At 33.8% G+C, this 15,318-nt stretch overlaps 5 protein-coding genes across 7 annotated transcripts; 2 read left to right on the forward strand and 3 right to left on the reverse strand.

Annotated features, from left to right (window-relative positions):
* Positions 1-47: 47 nt before the first annotated feature.
* Positions 48-1,387, reverse strand: LOC104726205 (profilin-3). The gene is made up of 3 exons (XM_019233213.2): positions 1,128-1,387; positions 517-654; positions 48-410 (listed from the first exon to the last, which is right to left on the reverse strand). Exons 1-3 carry the CDS (start codon positions 1,248-1,250, stop codon positions 276-278), a joined length of 396 nt encoding a protein of 131 aa, XP_019088758.1. The 5' UTR covers positions 1,251-1,387; the 3' UTR covers positions 48-275.
* Positions 1,388-1,534: 147 nt separating this feature from the next.
* On the forward strand, positions 1,535-3,251 carry LOC104726207 (phosphatidylglycerophosphate phosphatase PTPMT2). 2 transcript variants are annotated; one of them, XM_010445011.2, is made up of 6 exons: positions 1,535-1,831; positions 2,173-2,295; positions 2,378-2,471; positions 2,566-2,648; positions 2,729-2,818; positions 2,980-3,251. In XM_010445011.2, the coding sequence occupies exons 1-6, from the start codon at positions 1,631-1,633 to the stop codon at positions 3,022-3,024; spliced, it is 636 nt and encodes a 211-aa protein (XP_010443313.1). In that variant the 5' UTR covers positions 1,535-1,630; the 3' UTR covers positions 3,025-3,251. The 2 variants fall into 2 exon arrangements, with proteins under 2 accessions (XP_010443313.1, XP_087330177.1); XM_087474051.1 differs by having other exon boundaries at positions 1,586-1,812.
* Positions 2,857-6,645, reverse strand: LOC104726206 (NAC domain-containing protein 75-like). 2 transcript variants are annotated; one of them, XM_010445009.3, is made up of 8 exons: positions 6,342-6,645; positions 5,893-6,058; positions 5,583-5,775; positions 4,408-4,919; positions 3,939-4,187; positions 3,415-3,498; positions 3,253-3,311; positions 2,857-3,142 (listed from the first exon to the last, which is right to left on the reverse strand). In XM_010445009.3, the coding sequence occupies exons 2-8, from the start codon at positions 6,004-6,006 to the stop codon at positions 3,103-3,105; spliced, it is 1,251 nt and encodes a 416-aa protein (XP_010443311.1). In that variant the 5' UTR covers positions 6,007-6,058; positions 6,342-6,645; the 3' UTR covers positions 2,857-3,102. The 2 variants fall into 2 exon arrangements, with proteins under 2 accessions (XP_010443311.1, XP_010443312.1); XM_010445010.3 differs by having other exon boundaries at positions 3,415-3,495; positions 6,342-6,637.
* A 2,432-nt stretch (positions 6,646-9,077) lies between these two features.
* On the forward strand, positions 9,078-12,347 carry LOC104726213 (ATP-dependent 6-phosphofructokinase 7). The gene is made up of 10 exons (XM_010445015.3): positions 9,078-9,802; positions 9,998-10,044; positions 10,136-10,175; positions 10,283-10,483; positions 10,580-10,738; positions 10,827-10,880; positions 10,974-11,172; positions 11,258-11,520; positions 11,614-11,814; positions 11,919-12,347. The coding sequence occupies exons 1-10, from the start codon at positions 9,701-9,703 to the stop codon at positions 12,108-12,110; spliced, it is 1,458 nt and encodes a 485-aa protein (XP_010443317.1). The 5' UTR covers positions 9,078-9,700; the 3' UTR covers positions 12,111-12,347.
* Positions 12,348-12,572: 225 nt separating this feature from the next.
* LOC104726212 (inositol oxygenase 5) lies at positions 12,573-15,010 on the reverse strand. Its single transcript, XM_010445014.3, has 11 exons — positions 14,802-15,010; positions 14,556-14,688; positions 14,374-14,458; positions 13,899-14,103; positions 13,741-13,800; positions 13,603-13,655; positions 13,400-13,522; positions 13,218-13,287; positions 13,046-13,124; positions 12,865-12,946; positions 12,573-12,779 (listed from the first exon to the last, which is right to left on the reverse strand). The coding sequence occupies exons 1-11, from the start codon at positions 14,830-14,832 to the stop codon at positions 12,753-12,755; spliced, it is 948 nt and encodes a 315-aa protein (XP_010443316.1). The 5' UTR covers positions 14,833-15,010; the 3' UTR covers positions 12,573-12,752.
* Between the last annotated feature and the right edge of the window lie 308 nt (positions 15,011-15,318).

The following is a 15,318-nucleotide window of genomic DNA, read 5'->3' on the forward strand; positions in this document are numbered from 1 at the left end:
ATTCACAAAAATCACCATCTGCATAAACCATTCATGAACTCTAAAGCTTAAGAACCACACTCACTGCCCATTCATTAAAATTTTCAACTCAGCCACAAATGGAGACAATATCATATTGTTATAGAAATCATACAACTCCAAGATCCATCACATGGTAGGTAATACACAGTCGAATGATCGATCACCTTCAATATATATATATATATATATATAGTTTTCTCTCACGACACAACTAGAATATTACATCAGCAACATGAATATAGCATAAGCTAGGTTCAGAGCCCTGATTCGATGAGGTAGTCACCGAGCCTCTCCACAACCATATTGCATTGTCCAGGAGTCATTGGTTCATCATAGATACCAAAGACCATTGCTTGGGTGGTCTTCTTGATGGTAACACCACCAGTTCCCTACAATGGAAGCAAAAGCAACATCAACTCATTAAAAAAAACAAGTTAGCAGAGTGAAACAAAAGATCCATCAAACTCAAGACAAAAATCAAAAATTTCTAGTTACCTTCTTTCCTCGAATGACGGCATTTGGCTCTCCTTGGATTACCATGTACTTGTTGCCACCAAGGAACAATCCTGTTGGAGCAAGTGTTCCAGGTTCAGCAAAATCTTTGTTGATGCCTTCGATTTCTTCTGGCTTCAACTAAAACAACAACAACAACAAATACAGAAAGATCAGAACGAGCTACATAACCAGCATTACTTAAACAACTAGTATCTTGAAGAACTACAAAACCCATGAACATATAAATCAGGAAACCAAACTCAACAACACAAAAAGGTTCTCCATTTCAAAAGTCACAACTTCTCTCAATTGAAGCGAGCTTTAAAAACTAGTGAATCGAACTTTTTCTACTGCATCTTTTTGCAATTTTATAACCACAAGAACATATGAATCATAAAACCAAAACCAAACCAGAACAAAAATGCTCAATTTTGGTGATTCTGTAGCTAAAGCTAGAAAAAAAATCAAACGCATGAGCTAATATTGATCACATAGTGATACTAATTCAATCTTAAACAAATAAAGGTTGTAAATTTCAACACAGATCTAACCAACAAAAAGGTAAAACGCGTGTAGCAAGTAAGAATCAGCACTTTGGTAAAAGACCTAACCTGAGGGAAACTGGTGCTCTGAGCCCAGACACTACCGTCTTGACCGAGAACTGCAGCGGCAATGAGGCGGTTGCCTTCAACATCGCACATCAAGTGATCGTCGACGTAAGTCTGCCACGACATCTTCTTCTTTCTTCTTTCTTTGCTTCTTCTTCTTCTTTGTGGTTTATAGGAATCGGAATGTTCTAGAGTCTAGAGAGATAGCGTCGAAACTACGAGTGTGTGTGGCAGTGGCATTTACGCAAATATAGAGAATTTATACATGCTTGACACGTGCCAGTACATCTCTTTTTCTTAACAAGTTTTTTTCCCCTTTTGTCCTTTTTGATTATAATTAATTTAGTAGGCCTTAACTCGTCTTAATGGGGCCTTAATACGTTTTTATTTTGTAATGGAGGGGTGATTTTGTAAATATGTCTAATATCGTTGAAGAACATTAATGATGAAATAAAAACGTTGACCATATAAACTCGTTGAAATAGTTTTCTCCCCGGCGACGACCGATGAAACGGAGAAAGATGACGACGAGACGCATCGGCGATCTTCTCGTTTCGAGGAAGAAGAATATGGGTTCTAAAGGAGATAAAACAAAGAGAGCTCTAATCGGAGCTGGTGGTCGGATCCTGTTTTACCCAACTCTTGTTTACAACCTCGTCCGCTTCAAACTCCAGTCTCAGTTCCGATGGTGGGATCAAATCGATGAGGTCTTTTAGTTTTTTTTGTTAATTTGATTTCCTGAGAAAGTGAGCAAGTTCCTATATTTAGTTTCTGATCACTATATTCCACTAAACTTTGTTGCTAATGAGATTCAAAGGACATAACTTTATAGCATTAGGAAATAGGAATCCGAAATAGGAAGCAATTTTGATGTTAAAGGTCAGATTTTTCAGACGATCTAAAAGTCAGGATTGTTTCTGCCTGTGTAGTTATGTAGTAGACTGTTGAAATTAGAGCTCTTTCTTCAAATCTTTTGTGTATCAATTGAGTCTATGTGACGTTTATCTGATACATAAAGCTTTTTGTTTTGTTTTGTGTGTGTGTTCAGTATCTTCTGATGGGAGCTGTTCCATTTCGTAAGGATGTTCCGAGGTTAAAACATCTAGGTATTGGTGGCGTAATCACTCTTAATGAACCTTTTGAGACTTTGGTACCATCCTCTTTGTACAATGTAGGTTTTTTTTTAATGCCCCCAAGTCTTGTAAAATCTGTATTGTGGAGTATTTTGATGATTTCACAATTGTTTTTTAAAGGCTTATGAAATGGAGCATCTAGTGATACCAACACGTGATTACCTGTTTGCTCCTTTGATTGCTGACATAACTCAAGCTGTCAACTTCATTCACAGTGAGTGTGATGTGATGCCGTGCTCCCTTTTACCCTTATTTGCATTTAGTTTAGTCATGTTGTTTACTATGTGTATTCCCTTTTTATGTAACAGAGAATGCTTTGCTTGGTAAAACAACTTATGTCCATTGCAAAGCTGGCCGAGGAAGAAGTACAACCGTTGTTCTCTGCTATCTGGCAAGTCCATAGATTAACCTGCGTTGGTCCATTAATGAATACCTTCTCACTAACATGTTCTTCTCTTTTTTTTTTATCAGATTGAGCATAAGGGTATGACCGTAGCTGCAGCTTTTGAACACGTCCGGGCGATAAGACCACGTGTTTTACTGCATCCTTCGCAGAGGAAGGTAAATCTTGTCAGCTGTATCGATACACACGCCTCATCTATGAAACAGTCATATAATGAAGCTGCAAAACATGATCTTCTTTTTGTGTGTGTGTGTGTGATTCTTTAATACAGAGTCTATGATTTTGTTTCTAAATGATTGTGATTTTCATGTGTAATTAGGTTGTTGAGGAATATAACAACAGACTACAATCTCCTTTTGAGTGAATCAGCAGTTCCAGCATCGATCAAAAGCTAGTCAGGAGTTTTTTTTGCAAAGACTTCTCTGCTTCCTTTTTGGTTCTGTTAAAATTTATGGTTTTGACCCTCTGATCCGGCTTGGTTCCTGCAAAATTGTGGCCGGTCCAGCTGATTAATTATTGAATATTATTGATTAACAACAATTGTTCATAGTACAATTTTGTAGTGTTATATATAATTTGATTTTGGTCTTACCAGTAGGGTGGAAACGTTAACCACTCTGCATTTTGCTGTGGGTTTGCTTCTGAATGCTCCTGCGAATTTAATCAATATTCACCATGCAGTAACCACATAACTTATTTGTTAGAACAATCACGTATCAAATTAATTAAATACACATGTTGGTTAGAAACTTACGTCTTCTGTGGAAGTAGCTGTGGTACAACCCATTATTAGGTCTTCTAATCCCGAACCAGACGACCGACCTCTTAATTGCTGCTGCTGTCATTTTATATATACGAATACTCACTTTTCTTATGTCATAAAATAAAAGCACCAATACTAATTAATAGTACTAGTAACCATTCTAACAAAAATAAACAGTTCATTGACGCAAGTCATTTATGCTTTTCCACTTTTGCGACTTTGCAAACTAATTTACTTTTTATATATGCGACATAAGTTATAAGTTATATAACAAATATGAACAAGAATTGATCTTGTGATATATTGCATGAATTACTTTTTTTGCATGAGCCTGTAGATACAAAATCATTAGTCTTTATTTAAATGAGTAGTTATGATTAAATGTCCAAGATGACACAAGAAACACTACTACTACATATAATCTCATGCACGTTCGCGTGCATTGACTTTACTAGATATGCTTATTTGGAGGAATGAAATTTTCGGGTTTGATTATTAAAGGAAAATTAATTTACCTGAAAGGGCATAGTACTTGTGACATTGAAGATTGACTCATGTTGCGATGTGATAGTAAGGGTCATCGGATATGATGATATGTGAAATTCTCTTCTATCTCCGATTTGATGATGTTGATTATGATCATGAATCATATGATGAGATGACACTGATGATGTTGTTGATGGTCTTATGATCCCATCATGTACTTCCTCGCACGTGCCAGACACACGCTGGTTTTCTCTTCCCTTTGAAGCTTCGGCTGTCCCCTTGATTACATACATGTTAATTGCCAACAACAAGAAAATGTTTGTTTAATTAAACTCTCCTTTGTTGCATTAAGACTCCCACAATATATAATTCGATTTCTTTCACGTAAAAGTTGAGCATTAGCTAGAGAAGAAATGTATCGGAAAATGAGAGAAAAATGTAATATATGTCATACTATATATATATCTATTTTTAGTATGGTATATACTGTATATATACCTCATCAAAGCCTCTTGTATAGGGATTCGTCCTAACCCTAGAAACGACATCACCGGAGCCAAGACTCTGCAACGCTGCAGCTACGCCGGAGATCTCATCACCGACACCAATTCCAGTCACCTCCTTGGAACCATGATGATCAGACCAATGGATATTACTTACACATTGCCTAGGTTGTGTCTGATAAAAGATCTTAGATACTACAAGCTCCCCTTCTCTCTCTTCTTCATTAATCCCCAAATGATATTGATGCATTACCCAATTTGTTTTCTCCGGTCGTCGGTTCTTGCCGAAGTTTGTGTAGAGTACTAATATCTTCTTGCATCCTCTTTGTTGACCGTTGGTCATAACCGGTCTTGTCTTTCCCGTTTTGTGCCACCTGGTTTCTGATGATCCGGTTAACTTCGAGTCGTGATCTGTTTGGATGATTTTGCGTCGTTTTCTTGTTCCTGTTGTGTAAGCTCTCGATGGCTTGTGGAAGAAGTGTTTGCTCAAGCCATCTCTTGTCACTCCTAATTGCAAGAAATTAATAAAAATAATTTTGTATTGAATTTCTAAAATTGGTGTATGATGAGCAAGTTATACTATTATTTATGAGGAAACTTGGTTTCCAAAGTTGGGTCACCAAACATTATCCAAGATCCCGATACTAGTACTACTTCAAGTTGCATGCACATACTTTGTTACATATTTATATATAATACGTATGAACTAAGAAGTTATCCAATTATAAAAAGATAGTAAGAAGACTTCAAACAAAAGAAACTAAGATGCATCGCATCAGTTCTTTTGTTTTCGTAAGAAGTTTCGTTGAAAAGTTGTGTTTCTTTTTTTTCACCAAATCATATCGATACAATATAGGAATAGGATGTTTCAAAAGAAATCACTTCTCCATTTAATTGATTATTACTAATAAAACTTATTATTGATTTAGTAGTATAATACATAAAATTTGGTAATCACTACTACGTTAAATTTTAACTAATTAATAAATATTAGGATAAAAAGAAAAGAAAATAAATAAATTTAATGGAGTGGTGATTACTAATTAAATTGCTTGTATACAAAGCACGAAATATTTTAATCTCCTTAACTTCAAAGAATCGTTCCATGCAAATCATATAGATATCGAGTTAACTTCAAGAGTTTGTTATATCTAAAGAATTAATATGAACCTGGAAGCTTCTGAGGATGAGTATAACATATCCCATCTTCTCCATCAATGGTGGGAATAAACTCATCTATTAGTGGATGAGACGATGAACATTTCTCATTTTTGTCTTTTCCCTTCACTTTTGCTTCTAGATGTTCTATGAGTTCTTGATCTGTCGGATCGAACTTCACTCCTGCCGGCAATCCAACCCAATTCTAACAAACAAAAGAAGGCTGACCAAGTTTAAAGAAAGAACAAGAGAAAAAAAGTGACGGATGATATCTTTATTTTTATCCTTGGGAATATATATATAGGTGGGAATGGAATATTACTGGTTTAGTAGCAGCTTGAATCATGCGACCACATCCAGGACAATGTTTTGATCCGCAAAGATGATGATGTTCTTCGAGCTTTGAATCTATGAGGTTACATTTACTATTCTTCATTTCCTTTAGATCAATAGCTAAATGATTTATCTCGATTGCATGAGAAAATGATCTGCAGTTTTATAACCAAAAAAAAAGTTTTCAAAGATATCGCCCGATACACAACTCCTAGCGTAACCAAAAGAAGACAAAAATAGTAAATGAATATAAAGATCATCAGATTTTTGCGTCAGTACGAGATCTACCGAAATTAAAAGCTAAAAGAAAGAAACTGAAAGATGAGTTGATGTCATTAACATGCATATAGAGCTAGAGAGTAATGATCACATAGGTACAATTGAAAGAAAGAAAAAAACAAGAAAAGAAGAAATGAAAACAAATAGTATAAAGATTACCAGATCTACATGAGATCGACTGGATTAGAAAAGGGGAGAGGAAGAAGAATTTGATAAAGACGGGAGTGATCTCAATATATATAGCAAAGAGAGATTTATATTAAGATAAGTATATTTGTGCTTTTTCAATTATAATTATTGTTATTATCTCTCTTTGGTTCCAGAAGAGACACAGAAACACATGTAGATACGACTTTAAGTACAGAAAAAATCTATGTCAAGTAGATAAAGAAATGAAGAAGATATGAGGAAGAAGAAGAGTAAAGGAAATAAAAGGAGTTGAGACTGAAAAGGTTAAAACCCTAGTTTTACTCTCTCTCTCTCTCTCTTGTCTTTGTGCGACTCAACAGTCTCTTGACCAAACTTTTTTTTATTTTTCTTTGTGTTTTATTTATTTATTTCTGTCTTAGTTAAGTAAAGTGTAGACGTAGTGTATTCTGTATTATTGTATTCACATTTAAGGCGGTCTGTATAATACAGTAGCCTTTTCCTTTTGTTTTGTCAAGCCCAAGTAGAGTTGTTTGTACAAAAATATGTATGCATACATATGTTGCTCTTTGTGCAAACAATATTTGTATGACACATTTTACTCATATCAGACCATGTCAACCACTTTTTTTCCAAGCAATGTGAAGACATATATATTATGAATAATATAATATTCGTAATTAACATTGATTTAAGTTTTAGTTGTAGTACTAAAGATGTAATTAAGGCCTTCTATGATCTATTATGATAATTTTTAGAGATGAAATCAAACTTCTTTATATTTATATAAATTCGTATGATTTTCTTAACTGTTGAATTTCTTGTGTTTTAAAATAAACAATGGAGTTATACTGAAAACGAAATATTGTATAGGTGAATAATACTGAATCATATTTGACAGTGTTCTGCTTTCTAAATTCTATCTTAAACTTTGTAAATTTGTGACAATAAGAGAGTTCATGATTCCTACAATATTGGGAAGGGATTTTTGATTGATGTATAAATTTATATATCTATTGAAAAAAGGAAATTAGAAATTAATCAATAGAGGATCCATTCGTAATTATACAAATTCTCCCCAACTTTGTTGAGGCTTTCCTCTCATTGTAAAATTTGATAGCACTATTCTTCTTACATCCATTATTGAGTATAAAATTAGTAAACCTTCTTTAACCTTTGTGGTCACGAAACTTTTTGAACATATATAGTTACGGGTAAATTTATGAGAAGCATATTTGTTAATTTAAAATAAAGAAGGAACATAGGAAAAGAACATAGGAAACAAAAGCAGTTAAGGATAATCTCTTTGGATTATAGGACAAACACATGTTTTTAACTTTTAAGAATCTTGTTCTTTTTTACTTTCTTTCACATTATTTGAAATATGCAATATATAAGTAAATATAAGTATATATGCAGTAATATTCTTTGGACGTTTGAACACAATGGTTTCTACACACTGTTGTAGGTCCAATGATGGTGTCGGGAGGATGGGGCCTAGCCGCAGATTTGTTTGAACAACAGATCAAACGGTCATCATTTACTTTGATCTAATGATTACTAGCTATTAGGTTTCTCATTTTTTTTTTCTTTCTTCTCTTTTTCTTTGTAAAGGGAAAAGAAAACAAATTAAAAAATTCGGTGAGCAAGGCTACACAATGTATGTTATACTAGAATAAACATATACTATATTAGCTGTATATATGCACATTATTATTTTGGATACTATTTTAAAAAATCGGTAAGAGTTGTGCTTAAACTGCTATACCATGATTCAACGAATGCTGACAGATAAATCAGTTTTTTTTTTCTTCTTTTTCTGTTAATTATTTACTACGGATTTCTATAGATGTCACAATTCATAGTGTGCAGTAAATAAAATAAATAAACCATGGTATTTGGATTAATATATAGGCTGTCTTGCAAATATTTATATTCTAGTTGATGATCAAAAAGCCTAGATATTTTTTAAGTGTCTTTCCAACATTATATGATCACACACTACACTATTATGGTGGTGTTGCGCACTCAAAATTCAAAAACCAAGTGGGTGAATCTTTTATTAACATGTAAGTATGTAACTTATATTGGGCTGACACAGTCGACAAATTTAGGTTATTTCTTTTTCGATATCCGGCCCAATAGGTATGCCTACGCTATATGTGTGGGGGACTCTCACGGTCATGGACCTCACCTCACGGTGATGTATGCAGGAGATCGATCTCAAAATACTGTGTAACGTTTAATAGATATATATTTTCCAATTGTAATTTGCGGGAGATTAGCGAATCATATGAAAGAAATGGAAATAACGGCCATATTAAATACAACTTCACTACTACTACTACTTGTGATACTCTGATTCGAAAGCGACCTGCAAGGCTGCAAATAAAATACACATTAGTTTCTGTCCACCTCGATACACACATGACATTACCAAGAATCATTAACCATTACATAATTAACATTACGCAAGCTGTTTTCTAAAGTATTACATATTTGTCATCACACATATATATTGTTTTCTAATGTAAAACGACTAAGCAGTAAGCAAGTATGTAAAACGACTAAGCAGTAAGCAAGTATGTCATCCGTTAACATAATGAACTACTAAACTTTTTGTCAACTCATGAAAAATATCATAAAATTATATCTTTGTTGTAACCAGCAAATAGTTGCATGACAACAAAAAACAATCTCCAAATCGACGAAACACTATTAAACTATAAACTATTACACAAATATAATATACACAAATTTGATTTGTCTTTCTCTCTTTAAAAAGATTCTTCTTTAAGAACTATAGAAATATTCCAAAAGATCTGAAACAGTAACTTCACACAAAAATAAGATATATATATATTATTTTAATTTTAAATTCTGAACTTGTTTTCCAAGGTCCAAAAAAGTAATCGATGTCAATAAAAGGAAACTTGAAATTTAATGAATAATAATAAAAAAAAAGTCTTGTTCTAGAAGAATGTGAATCATCTTCTCCAAGTTTCAACGTTCGTTTCTCTGTGATCTGATCATCACCTTTAACATATACATACATGTAAATGTGTGTATATGTATATATAAAATTTTATATTATCTTTTTTTTTTTTTTATATCTTAAGCTTTCTTCAAATGCCCACCACCTGTTCGATTAAATTCCTCATCTAAACCAAAAAAAAAAGCTTCAACTTTCTTCTTCTCTCTTACTCTCTTTCTCTTACCTCTTCTAATTTGTTTAATCTGACTTACATTCCTACAAAAGCGGGTTGCCTTGTATTGGATCATTTCAAAAGATTGGATTTTTTTTCGTCACCCATTGAAGAAGTTTTTTTTGATCTGATCTGATTTGATTTGATTGTCTCCTTCCTTCCGTTATGACTAGTCCGACAAGTAACAAGCCTAAGATCGTCAACGGTCCTGGTGGTTATGTTTTACAAGACGTTCCTCATCTCATCGATTACCTTCCTGATCTTCCTGTATGTGTTCACTTGATTGTATTGCTAAATTTTGATTTTTGATTAATATTTTCTCGATCTGCACAATAGAGAATCGAATCTGTGATCGCTCTAGTTAATTAAAGGAGGAACCTTTAGCTTTTGATCTCTTTCATAGTTTTGACTTTTTTTTTGAGTTATGTGTAGTGGTTTGATTCTTTTCCCATGTTTTTGCAGACTTATACGAATCCATTGCAAGACAATCCAGCTTACTCAGTGGTTAAGTAAGTCTCTTAACCTATTTTTAGACGTTTTGATTGCTTAGTTTTTTTGTTTCACATTTATGTATTTTGTTTTTTTCTTCAATTTTGTCAGGCAATACTTTGTTGATGCAGACGATAGTGTTCCCGAGAAGGTAATTTCATCAAGAGATCAAGTGATGTGAGTTGATTATATGTCTTTCTCAAAAGCGAGGTTTTAACACTAGACTTGCTCTCGTTTCTTTCCTCTTTTGTTATTCAGGTTGTTGTTCACAAGGATGGTCCAAGAGGAATACATTTTAGACGCGCTGGTCCACGTCAGAAGGTTTACTTTGAGTCTGATGAAGTGCATGCTTGCATAGTTACTTGTGGAGGTCTCTGTCCCGGTCTCAATACCGTCATCAGAGAAATCGTTAGCAGCTTATCGTACATGTATGGAGTAAAGAAAATTCTTGGAATTGATGTGAGTTTTTGTGAATCATAATTAATCTCTTCATTTACGGGTTTGGTTTTTTCACAACTATTGTCCTTATGATTCTCATTTGTGAAACTCTTACAGGGTGGATACAGAGGATTCTACGCCAAGAATACTATCCCCTTAAACTCTAAAGTCGTGAATGATATTCATAAGCGAGGAGGAACAATCCTCGGGACTTCAAGAGGTGGACACGATACCACAAAGATAGTTGATAGCATTCAAGATCGAGGAATCAATCAGGTTCGAGAAGAAACACAGTCACTGTTTTTATTTTCTATGAAGAAAAGTTAGTCCACCTGTTCTTGATGTAGTTTTTGTCATCATTTAGGTTTATATTATTGGAGGAGATGGAACCCAGCGAGGTGCTTCTGTAATATTTGAGGTAATGCCATTGTGATGATATACTGTTAGAATGATAATAGTTAAAAAGTTTTAACAATCAACAACTGAACCTAAATTGTATAAAACCTTGTAGGAAATTAGAAGGCGTGGACTTAAAGTTGCTGTGGTTGGAATTCCAAAAACGATCGATAACGATATTCCGGTAATAGATAAATCTTTTGGGTTTGACACTGCTGTGGAGGAAGCTCAACGTGCGATTAACGCAGCACATGTTGAAGCCGAGAGTAATGAGAATGGTATTGGTTTTGTCAAGCTTATGGGTCGTTACAGCGGTAAGTTCTTGCTTTAAAAGCATTACAACTTAAAAACCTTTTTGAGCTGTTACTGATTAAGGCTAGGTGATGATTGTTACTACAGGATTCATAGCGATGTATGCTACGTTAGCCAGCAGAGATGTTGATTGTTGCTTGATTCCCGAGTCACCATTTTACCTCGAAGGAGAAGGTGGACTCTTGGAGTTCATAGAAAAACGGCTCAAGGAGCATGGTCACATGGTGATTGTTCTAGCTGAAGGTGCAGGACAAGATTTGATGTCCAAAAGTATGGAATCTACTCTTAAGGATGCTTCTGGGAACAAACTTCTTAAAGATGTCGGTTTGTGGTTAGCACAAAGCATCAAGGTAAGACTACTTTCATGATCATGAGATTCCTATGCCATTACAGAAAATTTATCATAGTGTTTGATGTTTTTTTTTCCCTCTCTCTTGTTGTAGGATTATTTTAAGAAGATTAAGATGGTGATGAATCTCAAATACATTGATCCTACATACATGATCCGGGCTGTTCCAAGCAATGCATCAGACAATGTTTACTGTACACTTCTTGCTCAGAGTGCGGTTCATGGTGCAATGGCTGGTTACACTGGCTACACCAGTGGTCTTGTCAATGGAAGACAAACATACATCCCTTACTACGTAAGTTACTGATACCTGTCTAACTCCGATCTTTTGATCCTATACTTGTGAGAAGTTCTGACTCATGTCATTGCTTTTTTGTTTGTTTGTCCTTTCTGATGCAGAGGATAACAGAGAAACAGAACAATGTAGTGATTACGGATAGAATGTGGGCGAGGCTATTGTCTTCTACGAACCAGCCAAGTTTCTTGGGGCCTAAGGATATATCTGAAGAGAAGAAAGAGATGCCAGAGACGCCGCTTCTTGACGACGGAGCTGTCGATATCCCTCCTGTGACTAAAGAGGTCACTAAGTGAAGTTTCAGGGCATGATGGCACATATTCATACAGTATTTTGCTCAGAGGTTTCTGAAAACGATGCCGTTTTAGGCGAAAGTGGAATAATTGTTACCCTGACGATTTTGCCCTTTTGTTGGCATACACAACACAAATTTTAGTTTTCTTCTTAGATGATGTATTAGTTTTGTAATCTTTTTTGCACTTTCAAGTTTTAACATCTGAATGAATGAATAAAGTAATCTTCGTAACGTTTAATCATCTTTGTTATTGTACTTTTCATTTACACATAACTTATAATACCAAGAAAATTAGAAGAGAGAATGTATAATAATATAAGTAAAATACTTAATAGGAAATTTGGTTTAAAGTTAAATCTTAATGATTTGGTGCTGTAAAGGCGTTTTGGATCTAATGTAATTCATTCTTTTGCTGGTTTTATTGAAGAAACGATACACCTCGGAAGTTTTAAAACATAAGATAAGGTGATAAAATACTTTTTTTTTTATATATTAATAATAGGACAGACATAATACAATATAGTTGATTTCAACATTAGCTAATGCTAATGTAATAATATAACTTTATCAGCTGGGCAAATAATGCTTTCCAGGTCCTGCTTAATCGACTATTAATCAATCAAGCGCCATTGATGGTGCATCATCACCACCTCAGATTTTCCGGGAAATACTGGAAAAAAAAATCCCAAACAAAAGTTTTTTAGATTGTTCACAATGTTCACAATGCTGTCAAAATATAAATTTAAAATTCTTACTTTCTTGATAAGAGACATATAATACGGCTTAACCTTCTCAACATCGACGTGTACTTTGCTCTTGCTGTATAAATCGTACTTGCTATATAATAAACACAAATTTAAGGATAAAGACTGGATCATTGGAGAAAAAATTATCATGGAGTTAAGTTAAGATTTTAATTTAAAATAGATAAATTACTTGAAAACATGGAGCCATTTGAGGTTTTCCTTATCTTCTTCATTCATAAGGTGAGTGTAAGCTCCAGCCGTGTGCAATGCTACACATATTAATCACATATAATTAAATGCTAATCAATCATTCAAATTATATAAGATCGTTAATACTCATTTTATTAGATTAGTAAGCTTACGATAAAAGGAATGGTATCGAATAATGAACAGTCCCGCAGATGGCAAGGTGCTTCCATTCTCCTTGGCTACCTGTTTAACATATAATTAACGAATTATAAATTAATCATTGTATATCATAATTAATATTTAATATTTTTATAAAAATTATCGTAATGAATTATGAATCAAATAGTGTAATTACCATATACATGTAGTCATCATGTCCCCATGACATATTAACATTTTCTAGTCCACATCCCTCTGAATAGATCCCAGCTTTGGTGTTGTACTTTGGGTTGTTAATATCAAGGTTTTCCATAAAGTACTGCATTAAATGAATAAGAATCTAATATGAAACTCTAGATCAATTGTTTAGAAACTTAGAATTTAACTACGAATATGTACCTTGTGGTGTACGTTAGATTCATCGAATGCACATCCAACAGGGAATGTGTCACCTGCAGGTTTTGGATAATCGAGAATCCATAAGTTACTCAAAAAAATTATAAGTTTACTAATTAAGAAATCACAAATTAGACTTACCAACAACTGCCCATTGAGGAAGCTCTCCAAACTGTGGAAGAGTCAGAACCTTCCCAAGATCTGGAGATTGAATCCATTTTAGTAGTGTTTTCATATATTTTTTAAATTATAGCCATAATAAGGATATCGTTTTCTTGTCATAAATAACAATTAGTTACCATGGATAAGAGCAGTGAGATGGAGCCAATCTTCGTTAGGGTAATCTTTACGGATTGCTTCCGCAGATTGAAGCAAATGTTGAATTTGTGGTTCGTCAAGGTCAGGATCACTCTCGTCCACCACTTCGTTAAGGAGTTCACAACATTCCCAAATGTTCATCACCATCTTGTCCAATTTGCCATACTCGCTTCTCATTTTCTTCACCTGCAAAAGTATAATAAATTAATTAACATTAGTGTTAGATATATGTTAAAAACTGTAAGATCAATAATGCCTCTCGCTGTTTTAAAACTCAAATCTGTATCGTATATATTTTGGCTTAAAAGCTATAGGAAAGATATTAGTTGCATTAGTAGTTCATAAATCACGTCCATGCAAACATATATATATCGGACTCAACTTTCATGTTGATTATATATATAACGATGCAAGAACAAATAAACCGGAAATTATAATATATAAGAGATCTCTTACAAAATCTACAGTTTGATTAGTGTGTTGTGTTTTATAGAAATGTTCGACTCCCTTCTGCCTCTCGCTTTTTGCATCAGCGTAGTCTCTGTAAACAATTCACATCAAATCAAATCCAAATCTTTTAGATATTATATTTTTGAAAATCGTAACTTATCGTCTTTTTTTTTTTTTTTTTTTTAAACCTGAACTGACGACCAAATGCATTCATCTCAGGAGCCAAAAACACTTCATCATCGGATGATATCTTCGACATTGGAATTCCGCTGTCCAATTGTAACTCTCCGATCTTTTTATTCGTCGTAGAGTCCTCGTATTCTTTATCAAAAAAAAGAACGTAAAATTGTTATATTTACGATTAAACAAAAATAAAAATAAACAAGAATCAAAGAAACTGAAGAATGATCATAAGAAGATCGATATATGATTACCAAAAACAGGGTTTTGGACAGAGATAGTCATCTTCAAATTGTAAAAAAAGAAAAAAAGAAGATGAATTAATCGTGAAAACAAAAAGATCGAAGAGAGAATGTCTATGAAGATATGTAATTTGATGGGGAGCTAGAGACTCAAAAGGGGGGTATTTGTAGTGAGAGATGGATGATATGGCTTTAAGAAAAAAGATAAGAGACGATTTCTTACCTCTATAATTGGAGACAAATCTACCCAATTATCTTTGACCTTTAATTAGCAAACCAATTATATTTATCCACACCCCTCTAAACAAACAGAATCCATAATTAAAATCAAATCTGACTACTATTATTTGTTAACAAGTACTGTATACTAGATTAACTTTCTTAACGAAATTTTAAAATTGGTCAACTTCTTACCTTTTAGTTTCCCTTTTAGAACCAGGATATGTGTCACGTCCAGCTATATAGATTTACTAACATCTAATCTATTTACAAGTGTTAGTTTTAATTACACTTTTCAGTTTTATTATAA

The sequence above is a fragment of the Camelina sativa genome, chromosome 11, assembly GCF_030686135.1.
Source record: "Camelina sativa cultivar CO46 ecotype springtype chromosome 11, ASM3068613v1".
NCBI classification, from domain to species: Eukaryota; Viridiplantae; Streptophyta; class Magnoliopsida; order Brassicales; family Brassicaceae; genus Camelina; species Camelina sativa.

Coding starts and splice junctions, on each gene's coding strand:
- LOC104726212 (XM_010445014.3), bottom strand. CDS start 14,832: ATGACTATCTCTGTCCAAAACCCTGTTTTTG. Junction 14,459..14,555: donor GCATTTGGTCGTCAGTTCAG/GTTTAAAAAAAA, acceptor AATTGTTTACAG/AGACTACGCTGATGCAAAAA. Junction 13,125..13,217: donor TCGATACCATTCCTTTTATC/GTAAGCTTACTA, acceptor TAATATGTGTAG/CATTGCACACGGCTGGAGCT.
- LOC104726205 (XM_019233213.2), bottom strand. CDS start 1,250: ATGTCGTGGCAGACTTACGTCGACGATCACTTGATGTGCGATGTTGAA. Junction 655..1,127: donor AGAGCACCAGTTTCCCTCAG/GTTAGGTCTTTT, acceptor TTGTTGTTTTAG/TTGAAGCCAGAAGAAATCGA. Junction 411..516: donor CCGTCATTCGAGGAAAGAAG/GTAACTAGAAAT, acceptor CTTCCATTGTAG/GGAACTGGTGGTGTTACCAT.
- LOC104726206 (XM_010445009.3), bottom strand. CDS start 6,006: ATGAAGAATAGTAAATGTAACCTCATAGATTCAAAGCTCGAAGAACAT. Junction 3,499..3,938: donor CAAGTACTATGCCCTTTCAG/GTAAATTAATTT, acceptor ATAAAATGACAG/CAGCAGCAATTAAGAGGTCG. Junction 3,312..3,414: donor CAGCTACTTCCACAGAAGAC/GTAAGTTTCTAA, acceptor TTAAATTCGCAG/GAGCATTCAGAAGCAAACCC.
- LOC104726213 (XM_010445015.3), top strand. CDS start 9,701: ATGACTAGTCCGACAAGTAACAAGCCTAAGATCGTCAACGGTCCTGGT. Junction 9,803..9,997: donor ATTACCTTCCTGATCTTCCT/GTATGTGTTCAC, acceptor ATGTTTTTGCAG/ACTTATACGAATCCATTGCA. Junction 10,881..10,973: donor GTGCTTCTGTAATATTTGAG/GTAATGCCATTG, acceptor AAAACCTTGTAG/GAAATTAGAAGGCGTGGACT.
- LOC104726207 (XM_010445011.2), top strand. CDS start 1,631: ATGAAACGGAGAAAGATGACGACGAGACGCATCGGCGATCTTCTCGTT. Junction 2,296..2,377: donor TACCATCCTCTTTGTACAAT/GTAGGTTTTTTT, acceptor TGTTTTTTAAAG/GCTTATGAAATGGAGCATCT. Junction 2,472..2,565: donor AGCTGTCAACTTCATTCACA/GTGAGTGTGATG, acceptor TTTATGTAACAG/AGAATGCTTTGCTTGGTAAA.